The sequence below is a fragment of the Haemorhous mexicanus genome, chromosome 5 (assembly GCF_027477595.1).
Source record: "Haemorhous mexicanus isolate bHaeMex1 chromosome 5, bHaeMex1.pri, whole genome shotgun sequence".
NCBI classification, from domain to species: Eukaryota; Metazoa; Chordata; class Aves; order Passeriformes; family Fringillidae; genus Haemorhous; species Haemorhous mexicanus.
Genome location: NC_082345.1, coordinates 378,780 through 397,276, shown reverse-complemented (window position 1 = coordinate 397,276; position 18,497 = coordinate 378,780). Strand labels below are relative to the sequence as shown.

The 18,497-nt window shown below is 42.8% G+C and overlaps 1 protein-coding gene and 1 long non-coding RNA gene across 17 annotated transcripts in view; both read left to right on the top strand.

Annotated features, from left to right (window-relative positions):
• Positions 1-11,753, top strand: part of C2CD5 (C2 calcium dependent domain containing 5) — a 58,909-nt gene extending 47,156 nt beyond the window's left edge. For 6 of the 16 annotated variants that reach the window (XM_059847975.1, XM_059847974.1, XM_059847972.1 and 3 more), the window contains 10 exons: positions 370-431; positions 890-988; positions 1,394-1,483; positions 1,713-1,800; positions 2,806-2,892; positions 4,511-4,561; positions 5,578-5,679; positions 6,496-6,686; positions 9,487-9,633; positions 10,310-11,753. In XM_059847975.1, the coding sequence (XP_059703958.1) occupies positions 370-431; positions 890-988; positions 1,394-1,483; positions 1,713-1,800; positions 2,806-2,892; positions 4,511-4,561; positions 5,578-5,679; positions 6,496-6,686; positions 9,487-9,633; positions 10,310-10,441 (1,049 nt within the window). In that variant the 3' untranslated portion in view covers positions 10,442-11,753. The remainder of the gene's footprint in view (positions 1-369; positions 432-889; positions 989-1,393; positions 1,484-1,712; positions 1,801-2,805; positions 2,893-4,510; positions 4,562-5,577; positions 5,680-6,495; positions 6,687-9,486; positions 9,634-10,309) is intronic. The other 10 variants (XM_059847978.1, XM_059847973.1, XM_059847987.1 and 7 more) reach the window with 3 other exon arrangements.
• Positions 11,754-12,248: 495 nt separating this feature from the next.
• Positions 12,249-17,709, top strand: LOC132328204 (uncharacterized). The gene is made up of 3 exons (XR_009486714.1): positions 12,249-13,892; positions 14,943-15,062; positions 15,636-17,709. It is a non-coding gene; the product is annotated as an uncharacterized LOC132328204 (long non-coding RNA).
• The last annotated feature ends 788 nt before the right edge of the window (positions 17,710-18,497 follow it).

Here is an 18,497-nt window from a genome sequence, read left to right as displayed (position 1 = left end):
CTGTTTAGTCATTATAATTCTGTTTTCATTTGCAGTCACTATGGTAGTTCCTTTACAGCCTTTTCTGTGCTCTCTATTAAAGGCTGGCTCTTTAGCTTTTCATAGCACACCTTTTTAAACAATTTCCTCATTTGTGCATAGTTTATCTAATAGAAGTAGGTGGAGCAGTTGTGGATTTGGGGTGTTGGCCCCTCCTGCAAGGATTCTGTATTTGTTTTTTGAATGTTGACCTCATTTCTGGTGTACTATTCAGTATTCAAAACCAGGAGGGAAAATACTTGCAAAGCCTTGTCACATATGTTTTCTTTATGAGTATTTTTATATTGCAGTGTATAAAATAGATCCTCTTCACAAAAATTTTCTTCACAGGTTTCTACAGTTGCAACACAGAAATTATGCCTGGTATAAATAACTGGACACCAGAAATTCAAGTAAGGCTGTTCAAAATTGAAATGTTTTGCTAAATTGTTTTGAAATATGCTCTAGTAATTTAAATATATATTTTGAAAGCTAAATTCAAAGGACACCCTTGTGACAGAAATAAAAATAGTATTTTGGTAAGAACAATAAGGTATGAGAACCTGGGCTTTTGTTGGGTTTTTTAATGCTGTCATGTTACAAATAGCCTAATACAGAAATATGAAAGTAATTACAGTAAATTTGAACTTCAAGGTTTTGGCTTTTTGAAAGATTTGGCTCCGTTTGAGGCCCCTTAAAGTGAACAAGATTGTTGACAGTGTTGCTTAGCTAACTTATTTTGTTACCTATTGAACACAAATGTTAACATATTTTACATTATTGCCCTTCTTTATAAATTTGGGTTTAAGACAGTGGATAAAATATATTTGCAAATGTTGGCAAAAAATCCCCATGTTTGTTTTTAATTCAGATGTTCACAGCAGTTAGAGTGTCCAGATTAAGCAACATTAACCCAACAAATCAAACACTCAATAAGAACTTTAATGATCTCTGTGAGAATCTGTTGAAGGTAAGAATCTTATTTCAAATACTTTTTTATGTGTTCAAGTGGGAGCCAAGGAAAATTCGGCTGTACTGAAATTACCATGCACCTCATAATTTTGAAAATAGACTGCAAAGTGTCTGTAATTAGCTGGTGGGTTTCTGTAAAGATAGGTTAAACCTGTTTTAGTATATTAGGGAATTCCAGAGCTTGTGGAACCTGAAGGAGTCCTTTGACTAGCAGGATACTCTAGAAATAGAGCCCCACAGTAAATTGCATTCTGTCCTGACTTTCCACACATTAATTCTTCTTCAAGAAAAAGTTAATATCATTAGATGACTTCTACTACGAAAAGAGTTTTGATCCCTAATTTCTCTGAAATAAACCACCCTTTTTTCTGAGTAACACAGAATGATCTCCTGTCTTCAACAGAGTTTGTATTTCAAACTGCGGTCCATGGTTCCCTGCTGCCTTTGCCATGTGAACTTCACAGTGGCTCTGCCAGAGGATGAATTGGTTCAGGTAAGGGAGCCTCACCTTGGTGCCTTCAGCCTCCAGGCACAGCCCTAGGTAATGTTTGCTGCTCAGGGTAACCTGGGCTAGGATTTGATTTACTGCTGTGGCTGCTGAATTCTTAGATGGCTTTTTCCCTTTTATGTTTCTGTTCAAAGAACTGCTTGTTTGCAAAATTATTTTTCTGATTGCACAGGAGATCAACTTACCTAATATGCCAAATGTTCCTGATTTGCAGATTGCAGTCACAGCTGTTGCCATTACATATGACAAAAACCAAGCACTACAAGCCAACAAAGCACCTACAGAAAAATCACAGCAAAGAGGTAAATATTGTGAGGCATCTTTCCTTTTTTATCCCCAGTGCCTGATGAGTCTGGATTGTAATTTCAGTTACCTGTACAGATCACAGAATATTCTGAGTTGAAAGGAACCCACAAGGATCATCAAGTTCAAATATACATATTCTTCAGGGAGGGTCTTTCAACGCATAGAGGTTTTTTAGAGTTCATGTACTTGACCTCCAGCAGGATGACTTACTTATCAAGTATTATGTATTTATTTTACATAATCAACAAATTTATAGTACTATGTTATTCTGTCTGTGATACTACTTTGATTAAAAGGTTGGTGTAACAGATGATGACATTTCTGGTTTTTTTTGGAACATGTGTAAATCATCAGGGAAGACTTGTTCTTATAAGTATAGATTTTGTCTGTACTTGAAGGTGGGAAATAAATTATTTGTAATACTTTTTAAAAACCCCAACCTTCTGCAAACCCTTAAGCAGGTCAGTAATAGTTTTGGAGCTCAGTGAAGCACGTGGAGGAGATGGAATAGACTGCTGTGGTCTGCATATGTCACCTTGCTAATGAAGTACCAGCTCATGCTAGAAATGCAAGTGTGCAGTCTAAGTGGGGATTCAGACAGAACTCTGAGCATACTCAGTTCCTGAGACTGGAATTAGATAGTAGAACAGAGTCACATGTTTCTAAAACATTAGTTATAGCTGACTTTTTCAGTACAGTGAAGTGTTTCCTTTCATGTGAAATAAGTGCTAACTTTTAATATAATAGCTGTCGTAGATCCAACTGCAGAATTAAATGAAATCCATTCATGCATTTTTATTTTTTCTCCTAAAAACTTCAAATACTTTTCAGTGGAACACAAGCTCTGTTCAGTGTTGCAGCTGGATTTGTTTCTGCAGAACTGCATCATTTTATGCACATGCTGAAAATAGCTGTTTAAGTCAGACCTGACTAAACTGACTTTGCTGGCAAATCTTATTTTGGGGGTTAATTATCAGTTGGCCGTGTTTTCTTTGTTGAAGCATCTACAGACAATGAAGAACAGCTCCAATTTCCCTTGGAACTTTCCTCTGATCCCCTTTCTTCTCAACCATTCTCTCCAGCTAAAGGTCAGTTAAGGGGAAGAATATTAAACTGTTGTTTTACATGGATTTTGAGTTCTGCTCTTTCATAGTTGTAGAGGCTTCTTTAAAATATCTGTACTTTCAAAGGCTTTAAATGTGCTTTGCTGCCTAAGCATAATGGGTATTTTTACTCCTGTAGTGAAATTTTTTGAGTCACATAAGATGGCTTGGCTGATCATTCTGTCTGTATTTTCTGTCTTAGCATTTAGAATATTGAAGGTGCTGCAAATCACTGGTGTTGGGTGTCATCTGACATAACTATCAATTACCTAATAATTAGGCTTGTCCCATACTGTCAATGGCCCATATAAAGTTTCCATGTTTTCTCAGCCTCACAGAATTCATCTCATTGTTTTCATGATGGAAATACTTTATCTGCCAGATACTGATTGCATGCCAATTTCCTTTAAGTGAAAGGAGCCTAAACTTGCATAGTAAATAATCTGTACAGTGCAGCACCCTGTTGCTGTTAAACAGCTGCTTTATTTTACCTGACATTGAGCTGCATTTCAAGAAGGGTTGTCACAGTTCTTCCACGACTGCAGTAAAAATTCAGTACATTGAAATCAGCTGTCTTTTATTCCTTCTGCCTTGTTGGATTATCTACCAAAATGGTTTCTGAGATGAAATTAAATATCTGGGAATTACTGTAATGTTTGAGCTCCCTTTTTTGCCTGTACTTCTTTTGTGTAAAGAAGGCTGCCTACCACACTTACTTGTATTTTCAGAGGTCAGATTAATTTCAGCAAAAAGATTCTTATTGTTTTTTTTTTTAATGCTTAAATTTTAATTTGCTACAATTTTTATTTTCAATAAGAGAAGCTATCCAGAAATTTCTGCTGGTGTCTCCAGCCATTACTGGACTGTGCTGTGTGTGTGCTGGGCACTGACCAGAGGAGGGCAGCCTGTTCCCATGTACCCCTTTTCCTGCTGTTCTTCATGTCCCACATCGTGCTGTAGGCAGAGCAGTTCAGCCTGAAAATTATTCCATCTGTCATTTCTTCACAACCTCATTGTAGTTACATTTGCTTAACAGGTTATTTAGAATATCTCTACTTTTCTATAGGATTGTTGTTTTAAAAATACTGTGAATAAACATATTAAAATTGCAAGGTAGATTTAGTAAAGTGGATTATTTATACTAACTCTGTCATCAAAGTACACAGTATACTATGTAGAGGGTGGGGTTTTTTCATGCTTGAATCTAAAATCTTTCATAAGGGTCACAGAATGGTAGAGTAGTTTGGGTTGGAAGGGACCTTAAAGCTCATCCCATCCCATCCCATCCCACCCCTGCCATGGCAGGGACACCTCCCACTGTCCCAGGTGCTCCCAGCCCTGCCCAGCCTGGCCTTGGGCACTGCCAGGGATCCGGGGCAGCCCCAGCTGCTCTGGGCACCCTGTGCCAGGGCCTGCCCACCCTCACAGGGAGGAATTCCTTCCCAGTATCCAGTCTAAATCTCCTCTCTGTCAGTGTGAAGCCATTCCCCCTGTCCTGTCACTCCAGGCCCTTGGAAATAGTCCCTCCCATCTTTCTTGGAAGCTGCTGTCCTGTAACTCTGCTTAATAGATGATCTCAACACAATTAATTTTGTTTTGTTAGAAGCCCTGGAGGGTGCAAGTTCCCACACAGGTATTCCTGCTGCTCAGAGAGGTGAGTTTCCTTAATTTAGCCATCTGCCAGAACAGAATGAGCATTCTTGGGATATTGGTATACTCTTTTTGGATGTGTCTTACTCCAGGAAGTGTTTACTACTTAACTGAGAGTGCATGCTCTGGTGTGGCTTAATGAGATCCTAATATTTTGATGTGATTTTTCATTATAAAATTTAGATTTGTAATAAGAACAGCCTCTCTGTCAGGTACATTGCTATAACTTGATCTGACAGAAAGTGAGTCCCTGGGAAGAGAGCTGTTTTGCCTGTGTTAATTTGAAGTTAGCATGTGTTCCTCCCGTTTCTTCAGGATAATGAAGAAACGGTGTTTGCAACCCTCCCCTTTTTTTTTAAAGATGTGCAAACACCCCTGCAACTAATACCAAAAGTCATAGCAGAAACGACTCTTCCTTCTTATTTTAATGATAGTGGGAGGGGTGTTGGAGGGAGGATGTTGGGGCAAGGAAGACTGTTCTGTAAGGAAGATTCATTTGTGTTTAAAACAGAGGTGGTGTTTCAGTTTGTGACTCTTATCCTCATCACCAAAGGTTTTTCTTTTTTCACTCTGTAGGTTAGTTATTGATAAAGACATTTGGGAAATTAAAATCCTGATCAGCAGCTCTTTGTAAGGAAAAAAAAAAAAGGCAATGAAAATTTAAAAAAGGCTTAAATAAAGTTAAAAAAGCCATAACTTACAGCCTAAATTGAGATTATAAAAAAAACTAATCTAGCATAAGTCCTTAATGACTGTATTTGCATGTTTTTTCAGTGCTGAAGTCCCACTCAGGCAGTTGGTTCAGAGCTGGGACATCACCAGAAATCGGTACTTTGGTTTGGACAAGTCCAAGCCTGCCCTGTAACTTTTCCTCTTAGACAGACCTGCAGACGGATGGTTGTTCTCTCTCAGGCAGGAATCATTGCCTCCTCAAAAAGGAGCACTGAGATGAGCAAGAGACATCATCCATATATTTTTTTTCTGTTTTTTTTTCTTTTGTTTTTCTGTCTGTGTTTCCAGCAACGTCAGTTGATTACAGTTCCTTTGCAGACAGATGCAACAGCTGGATAGAGCTCATTAAACTGAAAGCTCAGACCATAAGGCGCGGATCAATTAAGACAAGTAGGCGGCTGTTTCTACCACGTTCTGATAATCTGAGCCATATCTCTGATTTCCCAGTGGTGACTTAGTGGAGTGCCCTGCCCAGCAGGAGCATTGCAGGTCACGTGTGGAATGAATTCCCGAGGGTGAAAACTGCTGGCATTGTTCTGTAAACTCATGTAGGGTTGATGAACCGTAGCATAAAAAGCAAAATAAAGTCTTGCTGTAATTAGTTCTCCGTACATGTGTACGCCTACTAATTGTATAACATCCACTGCATGGATGTAGGTGTATGTATGATCTTGGAAAATTGGGGGTGAGAAACAGGAAGCAATCACCAAGGGGACAGTCAAGGCAATGGTCACTAAATTAGCAAGTGGTGAGTTGGTTTTCAGTAGTTCTTTGGCCACAGGTCTGACTATCTTGCTTAAATTAGCAGAGATTAATACCTGTTTTAATGGAAAATGCTGCACTGGGGAAACACAACAACTTTCACACTTCCTTTAATTTGTTCTTCCAGCAGAATACATGTTTCAAAATGTTGGCACTTTTTCCTTTACCTTCACATTATAACTGATGGTTGTCTGTGCAGCTGCTCGCCTCAATGTTTTCCTTTCGCAGGAATGCCACCCTTTCAGATAAATGCCATTTCAGCTTCTTGTCTCCTTTTGCATGCTTTGCATGATGATTTCCTTTCTCACGTATTTGGCTGAGCATCACAGGCAGCTGAATGTTGTCACCAAGCTATTTGGAAAACCATAAAGAAGAGTTTTTGTGTTTTGAGGAACACTGATGGATCTTGATGGTTATTTTCTGCTGTTTTTCCCCATTTTTCAGCTACTTCCCTTGAAAAAGCAAGTCCACTGGCTGAGGGATACTTGCGGCACCGCTCTGTCCCGTCGGGCACCAATTCCACTGTCTCAGTTGTTAAGATGACACCTCTTTCCTTCCTCCCTGGGGCGAAAATAACCAAATACCTTGGGATAATCAACATGTTTTTTATACGAGAAACCACTTCCTTGCGTGAGGTGAGCTGCATGGCAGGGATGCCTTTTATGTCAGGGAACAATTTTTTGTTAATTATAGGAATCAGAGGTTTGAGTTGAGGTGTGTCCCAACCAGGGAGTAGAATTTGTGTCACTTGTGGGAAGGTGCTGAGTGCAGAACAAGTTCCTTTGTGCTGCTCTTGTCACAGAGCACACGAAGCCATTTTGTGTTTGGCACTGTTAGGAGGGAGTTAGTTAACAATTGCCACTGTTGAATTGGGTAGAACACTAAACCAGTGAGTTCTTAAACAGAACTATGAAAAAAATGTCTTTGACCAGCAGTGGTAGAAGTTGGGATCATTTGAGCCCAAATTAAATGCTAAAGAAAAAAATAAGTCATCTATTCTTCTCTCGTTTAGCAAGCTCAGTGAGGAAGTTTCACAGTGTATCTGGATAATTCTTTGGTTAATATAACATTGCCCATATCATAGACAATGTTATGCTGGTTTTTAATGTTACATTCTGTGCATTCTCTGAAACTAAACTTTGTGTGTTGAGCATCAAAAATTACACCATGAGTCCGTGATCCCACAGCCAGCTTAGAGGTGGTGTTCAAGCCCTGATCTCCATTCTGCATTGGAAAAACAAATAATCCTGTGAGCATGTCAAAATGCAAGCCATCTTCCTTTCAATTTCCCTGTCCTTTTGGGAAGTAGCTGTATCTTTGCTTTTGGCCACAGAAGGAGAGTGTACCTCTTGCCTGGTTTGTCAGTGCTGGGGAGTTTGCTGGTTTTTCCCAATTACACATTGCTGAAATTACAGAGCAGATGTTAATAAAAATGATCAGTCTTCTGGAAAATGGGCTGTGAACTCTCTAGAGAAACTTGGATCAGAGATACATTTTGTTTAGATCTTGCAAGTTACTTTTAACTTGCCCTTTTAACTTGAGAAATCCATGTGTGAAAAGGACACTGTTCTCAAAAGGATGTCAGAGCAGGGAAATGGTCACAGGACATTCCTGGACTAACTGCAGATTCTGTAGGTACAAATTCAGTAGCTGATGAGCTTTGGTATCTGTGATAGCAGATCCCAGCAAGGATGGGTCACTCAGGTGTGTGATTCAGCTCCTGCCTGAAGCTGGAATGTTGCAGAGTCCCTGGGTTGCTGTCACTGTGCACCTAGGGGAGCTAATTTAAATTATTTCAGCTACACAGGCTAAGTCACAAACTACTCTTACTGCAGAATTGCCTTGAGTTACAATGGAGTCAGAACAGAGCAGTCATTATATCCAGCTCCAGCAGTGTGCTCCAGGTCCTACAGGAAGCACTTTTCTCTGTATTGCTTTATGTTTTGCTTGTGCTGGTGCTGAGGTATATACCAGAATAAAACATTAATGATGGAGTGAAACATTAATGATCATTTCAAGTCAGATTAATCCATTGTTCTCAGGCTTTGCTGCTTGCAGGTGGGTGTTTACAATCATTTTGTTACCTCTTGTCATCCAGTGTTGCATTAGGTTTATAATTCATATTTTTTCCCTGTCAGTTGCTGTACCTTTAAAAGACTTGGACAAAATCAAAATTCCATGAGAATTATGAGCGTGTATTGCATTTTGATTTCTTGCTGCAGCTGACTTGATTCCAGCTTTATGCTGGGTTGGGTAAAATTATACCTGTCCTTTTTGTTTGTAAATTTTCATCCAATAGATGGGTTTTTTATGCCTTTATGAGTCTGTTCAGGGCACATGATACTTCTAGGAATGAGCACAGCCCTTGGAAATTCAGCTTAGTTCAATCTCTTCTTCTGCCTGCCTCTTCCATTTTCTCCAGTGGCACACACACACAGAGTCATGTGGGAAGTCTGCTGGTCTTGCCCTCCACCTCAAGTTTGAAATTTTTTATGTATTTTGAACCAACAGCGAGCTCTGTTTGGATCAGTTTCTTTTCTCAGCATTTTCGTGGATGTTTATTTCTTTGGTTGGTTGCCTGGTTTGTGTGCAGTAGATTTTTCCCCAAAAGGTAGTCGCTCACATTCTTTCATAAGGGTTTTCTAGGAAAATCCATATTTGGTTGTTTTCCTTCTCCTTTGAGATCAATTTAAATTCTTCAGTTTTGCACCAAATAAGTAAAAATGCCCCACAAGCACCATCAAGTCAAAAAAAGTTAATGAAATGAGATGGCTGGAAGTTCCTTTGCACTTCAAGGAGGAAAATAAAAAAAATGAGCAGCCTGAATAGCTCAAGTCTCTACTCTATCCCTTGCTTACTTCTTTTTTTGAGGGATCATTTCTTTAGTGAGTGTTGAGAGCCAAGGACAGTCATTAACATACGTGAAGTTGCAGTGATCAGAGGTAATGGTCACTCCTTACTGGGAATCTCCAAGAATTTCATAGAACCATGGAATGGTTTGGATTGGAAGGGACCTTAAACCCTCTTGTTCCACCCCCTGCCATGGCAGGGACACCTTCCCCTGCCCCAGGTGCTCCAGCCCCAGTGTCCAGCCTGGCCTTGGGCACTGCCAGGGATGCAGGGGCAGCCCCAGCTGCTCTGGGCACCCTGTGCCAGGGCCTGCCCAGCCCCAGGGAACAATTCCCAATTCCCAAGATCCCACCCATCCCTGTCAGTCTGAGGCTATGCCATCTTGTCCTGCTGCTCCAGGCCCCTGTGAATGCTCTCTCTCCATCTGACTTGTGACTGTGACCCTTCAAACAGTGAATGTATTTTAAGTTCTTCACACCATGTGGGACTCACTGAGTTTTTCAGCTGATAAATATGTAAGAGAGGTACTCAGCATCTTGTGGCTAGACCCAGTACCATATGTAATGTGTCTTTTTTCCATTCTAGGAGGGTGGTGTCAGTGGTTTCCTGCATGCTTTCATTGCTGAAGTGTTTGCCATGGTGAGAGCCCATGTTGCAGCTCTGGGAGGGAATGCAGTTGTGTCATACATAATGAAGCAGTGTGTTTTCATGGAGAACCCAAACAAAAATCAGGTACATTGGGTTGTGAAATGACAAGTGCTCTTGTGGTTAGTATGATACAAATATGCATTTTATGTGTTAAAAAAACAGCAGTGCTGTAAAGCCAGAGCCTGCACAACATTCCTTGATTTCTTGGATTATGTTTGAAGAATCCAAGAGTGTTCTTGTATTAACACAAAATTATGAGGATGCTTCTTAGATACCCAGATGGATAAAAGAACCAAGCTTGCTAGAATAAGTAAATTGCAGGAGACAGTTGCACAGCAGTGCAGAACTTAATTGGTATTTCTGATATTGCAGTGTAGGATTTCCATCCTAACTCCATGTAAAAGTTCCTGGAGTTGCTGATGTAAAATGCTCCGTTGTGTACGTAAAGGAACAAACCTTGATTTGTGAAGACAATAGCAGAATATGCAGTAAATTAAATATGTTCAAAGCAGTAAGGAAAGCAGGTACAGATATGCAGATATTTCACTCTGGTGGTCTCCCAGGAATCCATCTGCATGTTTGGTAGCACACAAGGGAGCATACAGAAAAGAAACTGGCACAGGTCCCCTCACCAATAAATGTTTATAGTTTGTCCTACTCCAGATCCCTGTTGATTTTTGTGTAGTTATATTTAGCAGCTATAAGTAAACATAAATCTGTGATTGTTGAAGTTTGGTAACTGGGCATTGTCATTTTCCAGGCTCAGTGTCTGATCAATGTCAGTGGTGATGCTGTCATCTTTGTCCGTGAGTCTGAGCTGGAGGTGCTGCCAGTGCAGCCTCCTGCAGCTGCTCCTCAGCCCACGGGCTCTGCTGGGGATGTCACCACGTGAAGGCACAGCAACTGGAGTGCTCTCTGCTCAACAGAAACGTTATTTAAAACGTGGGAATGTTTAGGTTTGCATCCTCAAAGTCAGTGTCTCTCCATGACATTCATAGCCAAACTCCAGGACAATCACTCTCTTTTTGTTGTCATGTAACTGAGGTAAGTCAGAGCAGTGGGCTGGCAGCTGTGCTCTGCTTCTTTATTACTGTTCCTGGCCTCTGTGAAACACTCACAGGAGAACTTGGATTAGAACAGCAGGCATCTCATGGAACTGTGGAAGAAGGAAGGAAAAATTCTGTTCTATTTTTGAGCTGTTCAGTGGGACTATGATAAGTTGTCATTCAGAACCATTTCTGAGCCTGAGTGTTGTCTGTCTCAGCTCAGGTCAGGGTGGGAGGGAGGTGCCTGAGAAGTCTGGGTTGGAAACCTTTGATGAAGAAGGAAGAGATTTGTGTGCAGGCCAGGGAAGCATGGGCTGGACTGTCAAATTCCTTTACATCATAGAGTGTGGAGAGAAAAAGCAGTACCAAAAAGTTACAGTTTGAATTCCTGCTCATTGAAAGTATTTTTTCTTATTTTGTTGTTGTTTTTATATTTGGGAGCTGGGGGGTGTTGTTTGTTTCTTTAATTGTTTTTTAAAAGCTGCCAGACCACAATACTGTGATCCTGGGCATCCCTGTGGTGGGACAAATAAACCCCAGAACACAACAGAAAGTTCCAGGGTGTGGCTGGTGCTAGTACAAGATGTTCACTTCAGTATTGACAAAGCAGGTCTTTTTGTTATTTAAGACTTTGGGAAAAAATTGTCCTGAGGTTCATTTTCCTAAGGCAGGATCTGTTTCACGGATGACATAAACAGTCCCCCAAAAATCAGTTGTGCAGAGATTATCCTGCAGCCTCCTTCCTGTTTGAATGCCTGGCTAATTGGAGATTGATTTGTGTGACACTGGGTCCACTGGGGTTTCTTTCTTCTTTTCCAGTGCTGTAGCTGGGAAATAAGGGTACTGCAAAGACAGGAAATTGGTCATTTCAGTAAAAGTGTGAAAGGTGATGATACTCTGTTGTAAAAAAAAAAAAAAAAAAAAAACACAAAAAGAAAAAAGGCCACAACAAAAACCCTTTGATTTGAAGATACATTCTTGCTTAATTCTGACAACATTGTACATGGAACTTGAACTAAGATGTAAACTTGAATGTAAATATTCAGTTTAGAGTTGAAATTAAGCAATGACGTGATTATTTGTTAAAACTAATTATTTCGTTGTAAATGAGCATGAAAATCATTCTTGCACAATAAATATCTTTATAAAATTCACTGTCTTAATGTATGTGCATGAGGTAAGTGTGTAAGCTGGATGTACTAAAGATGTCCCAGCCCCATTCTCCTCAGAGGAATCTTTTCTGTACAGCATGTAACAGCCTGGGCTGAAACTTGTGTCCTGGGCTGCATCCAAAGCCCTGTGGGCAGTAGGGCAGGGGTTCTGCCCCTCTGCCCTCGGGTGAGATCTCACCTGCAGGGCTGGGCCAGCACAGGAGGAGCTGGGGCTGCTGCAGGAGCCCAGAGCAGGCACCAAGGTGAGCAGAGGGATGGAGCAGCTCTGCTGGGAGGAAAGGCTGGCACAGCTGGGGCTGCTCACCTGGGCAGGAGAAGCTTTGGGGTGACCTTGGGGGCCTTGCAGGGCCCAAAGAGAGCCTGCAAGAAAGGTGGAGAGAGACTGTTCTCAAGGGCCCGGGGTGACAGGGCAAGGGGATGGCTTCACACTGACAGGGAGTGGGTTTGGGTGGGATTTTGGGAAGGAATTCCTCCCTGGGAGGGTGGGCAGGCCCTGGCACAGGTGCCCAGAGCAGCTGGGGCTGCCCCTGGATCCCTGGAAGGGTTTAAGTGAGGTTGGATGGAGCCCAGAACAGCCTGGGCTGGTGGGAGGTGTCCACTCCCAACAAGCACTCAAAACCTCCCCTCTCCTCACAACAGATGAACTTTTAAAGCTGTTCCAACCCAAACCATTCTGTGATCCTGTAATGATGATATTTTGGGGGTTAATTATCCTTTATATTTGAAGTGTGTGAATTTGGCCCTTTCCAGAACACATCACTGACACAAATCATCTTGCTAAATTCTGTAGCTGTTGCAACCAAAGCTGCCATGAATTAATTTGCCTGTAAATAGCTGAAACTCTTGATTGTTTTGCAAGGCAGATCTTGTTTCCCTTTGAAGCTAATGGCAGAATGTGAATAACTTCAAAAGGTCTTGGACTGGCACAAAAAGTTGTATACAGCATGAGTATTCAGCATGAAATATCTGAAGGAGCACACTAGAGTAGCTGGTTTTGATTATTTTCCCTTCTGAGGGGTGGTGGTTGCTTCTATGGAAGCATTAATGCCATATTTTCTTTTCTAGCTGTGTAAATGTCACAGCTTCCTCTAGTGGGTTTCTTTAGACACAGAGGAGCTTTCTTATCTAAAAATTTTAATTCTTCTCCAATTATTAGTCCAGAAGTGGCAGACCCAGCTCTTAACTCCAAACAGTCACAAAATTGTCACTTCTACTTTATGTTTGTCAGTTGTGCAACTGACAAAGGAAAAATCCTAACCTCCACCACATGGACTTTGCTTTTTACTGTCACCTATCCTACAAATAAACTGACATTATTTTAATAACGTAATTAGAGTGGCATCAAATTCAATGAAGTTGTATTTACTTCCTTGGAAGAAAGGTTTGTTATGATTTGTCTTAACTCATCATAGACTTCAGACTTTAAAAAATGCAATCAGGCCCCTCTGAAATAAAAGGGGTCTGTACTCCAGCAATTAAATCAGAGTCCAAACTAAACGGGAATGTGAAAATAGCCTGGACAGAAATTTGCTCAGATGCCAGCACAAGCAGCAATTCAAATTTAACCTGGTTGATTTTACCTGATATTCTGCAGTAAAACAGCTACATTGGCTCACTGAATTTGAGGAAGCACAAAGTCCAGAGTTTCTGCAATGAAAAAGGTGTGTGGGACAAGCAGCTGATCTCTCAAGCACCCTGGCTGTACTTTGGCACAAATCTGACAGGAAATGATGTGAGACTTCTCAAAGCAGTTGCCCAGGCCATTAGGAAGTCTGACATTAGAGCTGGGAGTGATTAATGGCTTGGGTGGGTTAAGCAGGGATTTGTTTGATAACAAACAGCTGCTCTGGGGAAGATTCCAACAGTGTCCATTAATTTCTTTGTGGCTCGTTCTGTTGCACAGCAGCTGATCCCAAATGCCTTGTGCAAAGTGGGTGAGTGCATGGACCCTGCCAGGGAGATCCTGGGCTGCCCCCAAAGCCCCCAGTGAGCCTCTGGGGCAGAATTAAGAGCACAGTGCCAGCCCACTCAGGAAAGAGCAGTGCAGAAGCCACAGCACCACACAGACCTGAGGAACAGGAGCTGCCCTCCTGTGGTGCTGGAACACAAGAACGAGCAGGTTCAGGTAAAGAGGATATTGCAGCTGGGCAAACACAAAAGAAGGTGTGTGGGTTTAGTGCCTGGTTTGTTCAGGATGAACAGTGCCACAGTTCTGGGAGAGCTTTGAGGAAATCAGAATAAATATTTTGGGAGAAAGTTAAAAGATTGTGCTTACGAAGGAAAAAAGTTTGGGTTTTGTTCTTCCTTTATGCAGTCCTTGCCCACAGAGTAGCACAGGGAGCAGTTTTCTCCTCTGTCTGCCCAGGTTCCATCTGGGATAGGGTTACCAGAGGGATGGGGCACTCTGGTTCTCAGCTGCTGGCTGGGCTTAACCACAGCAAGTGTATGATGATGCTGCTGGAGAAGGGAAAAATGCACACTCCGATGACAACCACAGATATTTTTGGCTGGCTAGACACAGATTTAATTCATATGATTTTCTTGAATGGTATAATTATGATATTAATTTTCATCATGTTTCCTAAATACAAATGCAAGTGCAGAAACAGAAAACTGAATTGGCAGCCAATGAAATGCAGTTAACACACAGGAAATATCTCAGACTACAGTAATTTGCAGATTATGAGAATAGGTGGGAGTGAAACAGCAAGAGAAAAGGAAAATGGAGATGACAAGAAAAATTAAATTAAGCTTTACTTCTATGCATTTTACCAGCTATGCTTACATTTCCCATAAAAAAATCTCATATTGGCCCTGACTACCTTAATGACAGGGAATTCAAATATTTTTTGACTGTTCTCTGGCATCATTTCCAAAATAATTCTTCAGTTGCTAAAATGAGGGGACTGAAGGCACCTGAAGCCTCAGAACAGTCAAATTAGTGAAAAAAAATGCAGTCATGCAAAGAATAGAAGTATGTGGCTGGAACGAAGAGCAGAAACAGCCACGTGCTGAGACAACTTCTGAGAAGGGGCACCTGAGCTGTAAACCTTCAAACACCTGGAACAGACTAGAAAGTTAGGATTTCTGGGATTAAGGAAACTTCTGAAAATTAACTCTTGGTCTTAGATGGATGAGGCAGTAAAATAGTCACAAAATCTATTTTCTTCCTTAGCTTTCCAGTTCATCAAGGGAGGGGTTCTGCCCCTCTGCCCTCAGGTGAGATCTCACCTGCAGGGCTGGGCCAGCACAGGAGGAGCTGGGGCTGCTGCAGGAGCCCAGAGCAGGCACCAAGGTGAGCAGAGGGATGGAGCAGCTCTGCTGGGAGGAAAGGCTGGCACAGCTGGGGCTGCTCACCTGGGCAGGAGAAGCTTTGGGGTGACCTTGGGGGCCTTGCAGGGCCCAAAGAGAGCCTGCAAGAAAGGTGGAGAGAGACTGTTCTCAAGGGCCCGGGGTGACAGGGCAAGGGGATGGCTTCGCACTGACAGGGAGTGGGTTTGGGTGGGATTTTGGGAAGGAATTGTTCCCTGGGAGGGTGGGCAGGCCCTGGCACAGGTGCCCAGAGCAGCTGGGGCTGCCCCTGGATCCCTGGCAGTGCCCCAGGCCAGGCTGGACACTGGGGCTGGGGCAGCCTGGGCTGGTGGGAGGTGTCCCTGCCATGGCAGGGGTGGCACTGGATGATGGTAAAGGTCTCTGCCAGCCCAAGCCATTCTGTGTTTCTATCAAATAAATCTGTGCTATTTCTGGATGTACACAATCACAAACATAAATGAGCAGTGCAAACATATTTGTGCTGTGGGGATTCCTACCTAAGGATACAAACATGTGCATCTGATTTCATGGGGGTTTAACTGTTGGAAATTTCTAGTTAATGCTTGGAGGTGACCCAGCAAAAAGTGGAGAGGCACAGCTGGACAGCTTGCAGAGAAACAAGGAGAAAACCTGCTGCTCCTGGGAACCAGGGCACAGAACTGGAGACATTGAAATCAAACTCTGGTCGGACACAGAGGTAACACAGAAGCCAATAAAACAGTGAGTGGCCAATAATCATGGTAATTATGTTATTTTTGGAATATTTAATCTTATGTTTGGGTTAATTTCTATCCCATGAGTAAATGGAGTTAAGTCAATTAGGACACTGCTGTACAGGGCTCTTAAGTTAACAATCAAGGGAAAGAATCTTAACAGACACACTGAAAATCAACTTAACTTCTAAATGCTCCCCAGTTTTTTTCCACATTGTGACAAATGTTTCAGTTCCCTGTGAAATTAGGTAATTTGGTCTCTTGGTTGAAGTTGGTCTAAAAGATCCTTCCTTTATTAGAAGGGATGATGGGTAGTTAGCTCAGAAATGTCTTGCTGAATTTCTCTAGGTTTAATATGATCTTCTTATGGTTTTGTAGCAGTATTTTAGAGCTACTGAATCATTTGAGTTGTGATAATTTAATCCCTCTGGAAATCTGACATCTGAGACATTTCATTTTGAATAACCACAAAATGAATCACTGGAATTAGGCTTGGATATTTTGAACTCCTCACCCAAAAATTTGGAGACACTGTTTGGACACACACTGACTGAAAACCCAAGGGAACTGCTCCTGCAATCTACATCGTGCAGGAAAAAACAGTTTTTGAATTAATGCAGATGGCACCCAAGGCAGAGCAGCGCAGGCTATAGCTGAATCCTAGGGCTGAAATTGTGCCTGACTGCAGCCCTGATCCCTGCTCCAAACCCAGCAATCATAAATCCTGTGACCCCTGTGACAGAGCACCCTCTGTTCCATCAGTTCTGTGCTGATGATGAGCATCACTTGCAGATTGACCCAGCTGTCCTTCCACATTCACCTCCTCCTCGGCCTCCACAAATGAACTTAACCTTGTAAAGCTACAAACAGATGCCAACAAAGCTCCCAGATGTCCATCTGAGGAGTTATCTGCTTTTTCAACATTTACAGTTTGGAAAATCTGTGGAAGGAAAAGAAATGCAAGATGTTTGATGTTTGTTTGTTCAGTAATGGCTCTCAGCAGCAGCAGAGTGTTTCTCTGTCCTCCAGGTCTCAGCTGTGGGAAGTATTTTGACAGCTCCATCCACAGTGTGGAACTCCATGTGGGCAGAGTTGTGTTTTCTTTTTGCTGCTGAAGAGAGACTTTCCAGTTTGCCACAAATCCCAGGCATGTGAGCGTGTTCCTGCTGAAACACCTCCTTACCCTCTGGCTTCCAAGGGGGGGAAGCTGATCCACACTGGTGCTTTGGCAGCATCACCCTCTGGAGATGCTCCCTGCTCCTGGTAGGACACCCAGTGTCTGCTCCAGCCTCCTGTCCCAAAGCTGTGGCACTGTGGGACCAAAGAGGGCTCGGAGCCTCCCTCCCCCTGCACTGCCCAGCCCTTGGATGTGGGCACTGAGCTTCCCTGGGCCTTTCCAGGGCACCTGCACCCTCCTGGCAGCAGCTGCCACCTGACCCTGCAAGGGGACAGCAGCCTGCAGCCCTCCCGTGGCAGTACCAGCTCCTGGCAGAGTTTCCCTCCTGTTTGGGGGGAGAGCTGGGTGGTGCTGTGGGCTGAGGTCCTGCAGGCACCAGCCAGCCCAGGGCAGGACGTGGGACAGCTCCTGCTTACACTCATCACAGGAACCTAAACCCAAACCAGCTCCAGCCTTGCAGCTGGGGAATGCAGGGTCAGCTGAGAGACACCCCCCTCCATGCTGCATTCCTGGCTCTGCTCTCTCCTCCTGCAGGGACAGGAGGAGAGGGCTTCAGCTGAGAGACACCCCCCTCCATGCTGCATTCCTGGCTCTGCTCTCTCCTGCAGGGACAGGAGGAGAGGGCTTCAGCTGAGAGACACCTCCTTCCGTGCTGCATTCCTGGCTCTGCTCTCTCCTGCAGGGACAGGAGGAGAGGGCTTCAGCTGAGAGACACCCCCCTCCATGCTGCAATTCCTGGCTCTGCTCTCTCCTCCTGCAGGGACAGGAGGAGAGGGCTTCAGCTGAGAGACACCTCCCTCCATGCTGCAATTCCTGGCTCTGCTCTCTCCTGCAGGGACAGGCTCCTTCTCCTGTGCACCCTGCCCAGTCCAGGCAGCTCCAGCCTGGGGATCCACACATAATGTTTGCATTTCCATTTCCTCTCTGAAGACAGCTCCAGAAAGAGACATCCATGTCTTTCTTTTTCCCTCAATTTGTGATTACAGTGACTAAAACAATAGCTTTTCCCACAATTTGCAGCTTTCTCATGTCCTGGCACGAAGGAACTTGGTGGTTTCATGTACTTTGTTTGAGGGGCCTACGTTCCAAAGCTGTTTCAAAGTACTGTATGGTGCTTCACTATGCTTTTTTCCCAACATTTTTTTCATGTCTGTTTGAATCTTCAAGTCTGCAAAAGCCATCATGTTATGCAAGTAAGGACTTTATTTTAATAATCGAATTTTGAATGGCACTCAGTAACATGTTACCTCAATTCAGACTGGTTATTTTACAGGGCAATGTATATTTTGATCCTTCCAGTTCAGCAGAAATCATGTTAATGATGGTAGAATTACACCTGCTACCAGGTGACTGATTATTTGCACATCAAAGGTTTTGTTCTTTGCTCAATTTCTGATACACTAGCAATTTTCTGTTACCCTCTGAAAAGGGTATTCTTTGTGCAACACTGCAACAATACTGTAAACTTATGATGTCATATTTCCCACAAAGTGAACAGGCAGTTTGAAAAGTATGTTGAACCCCCAGA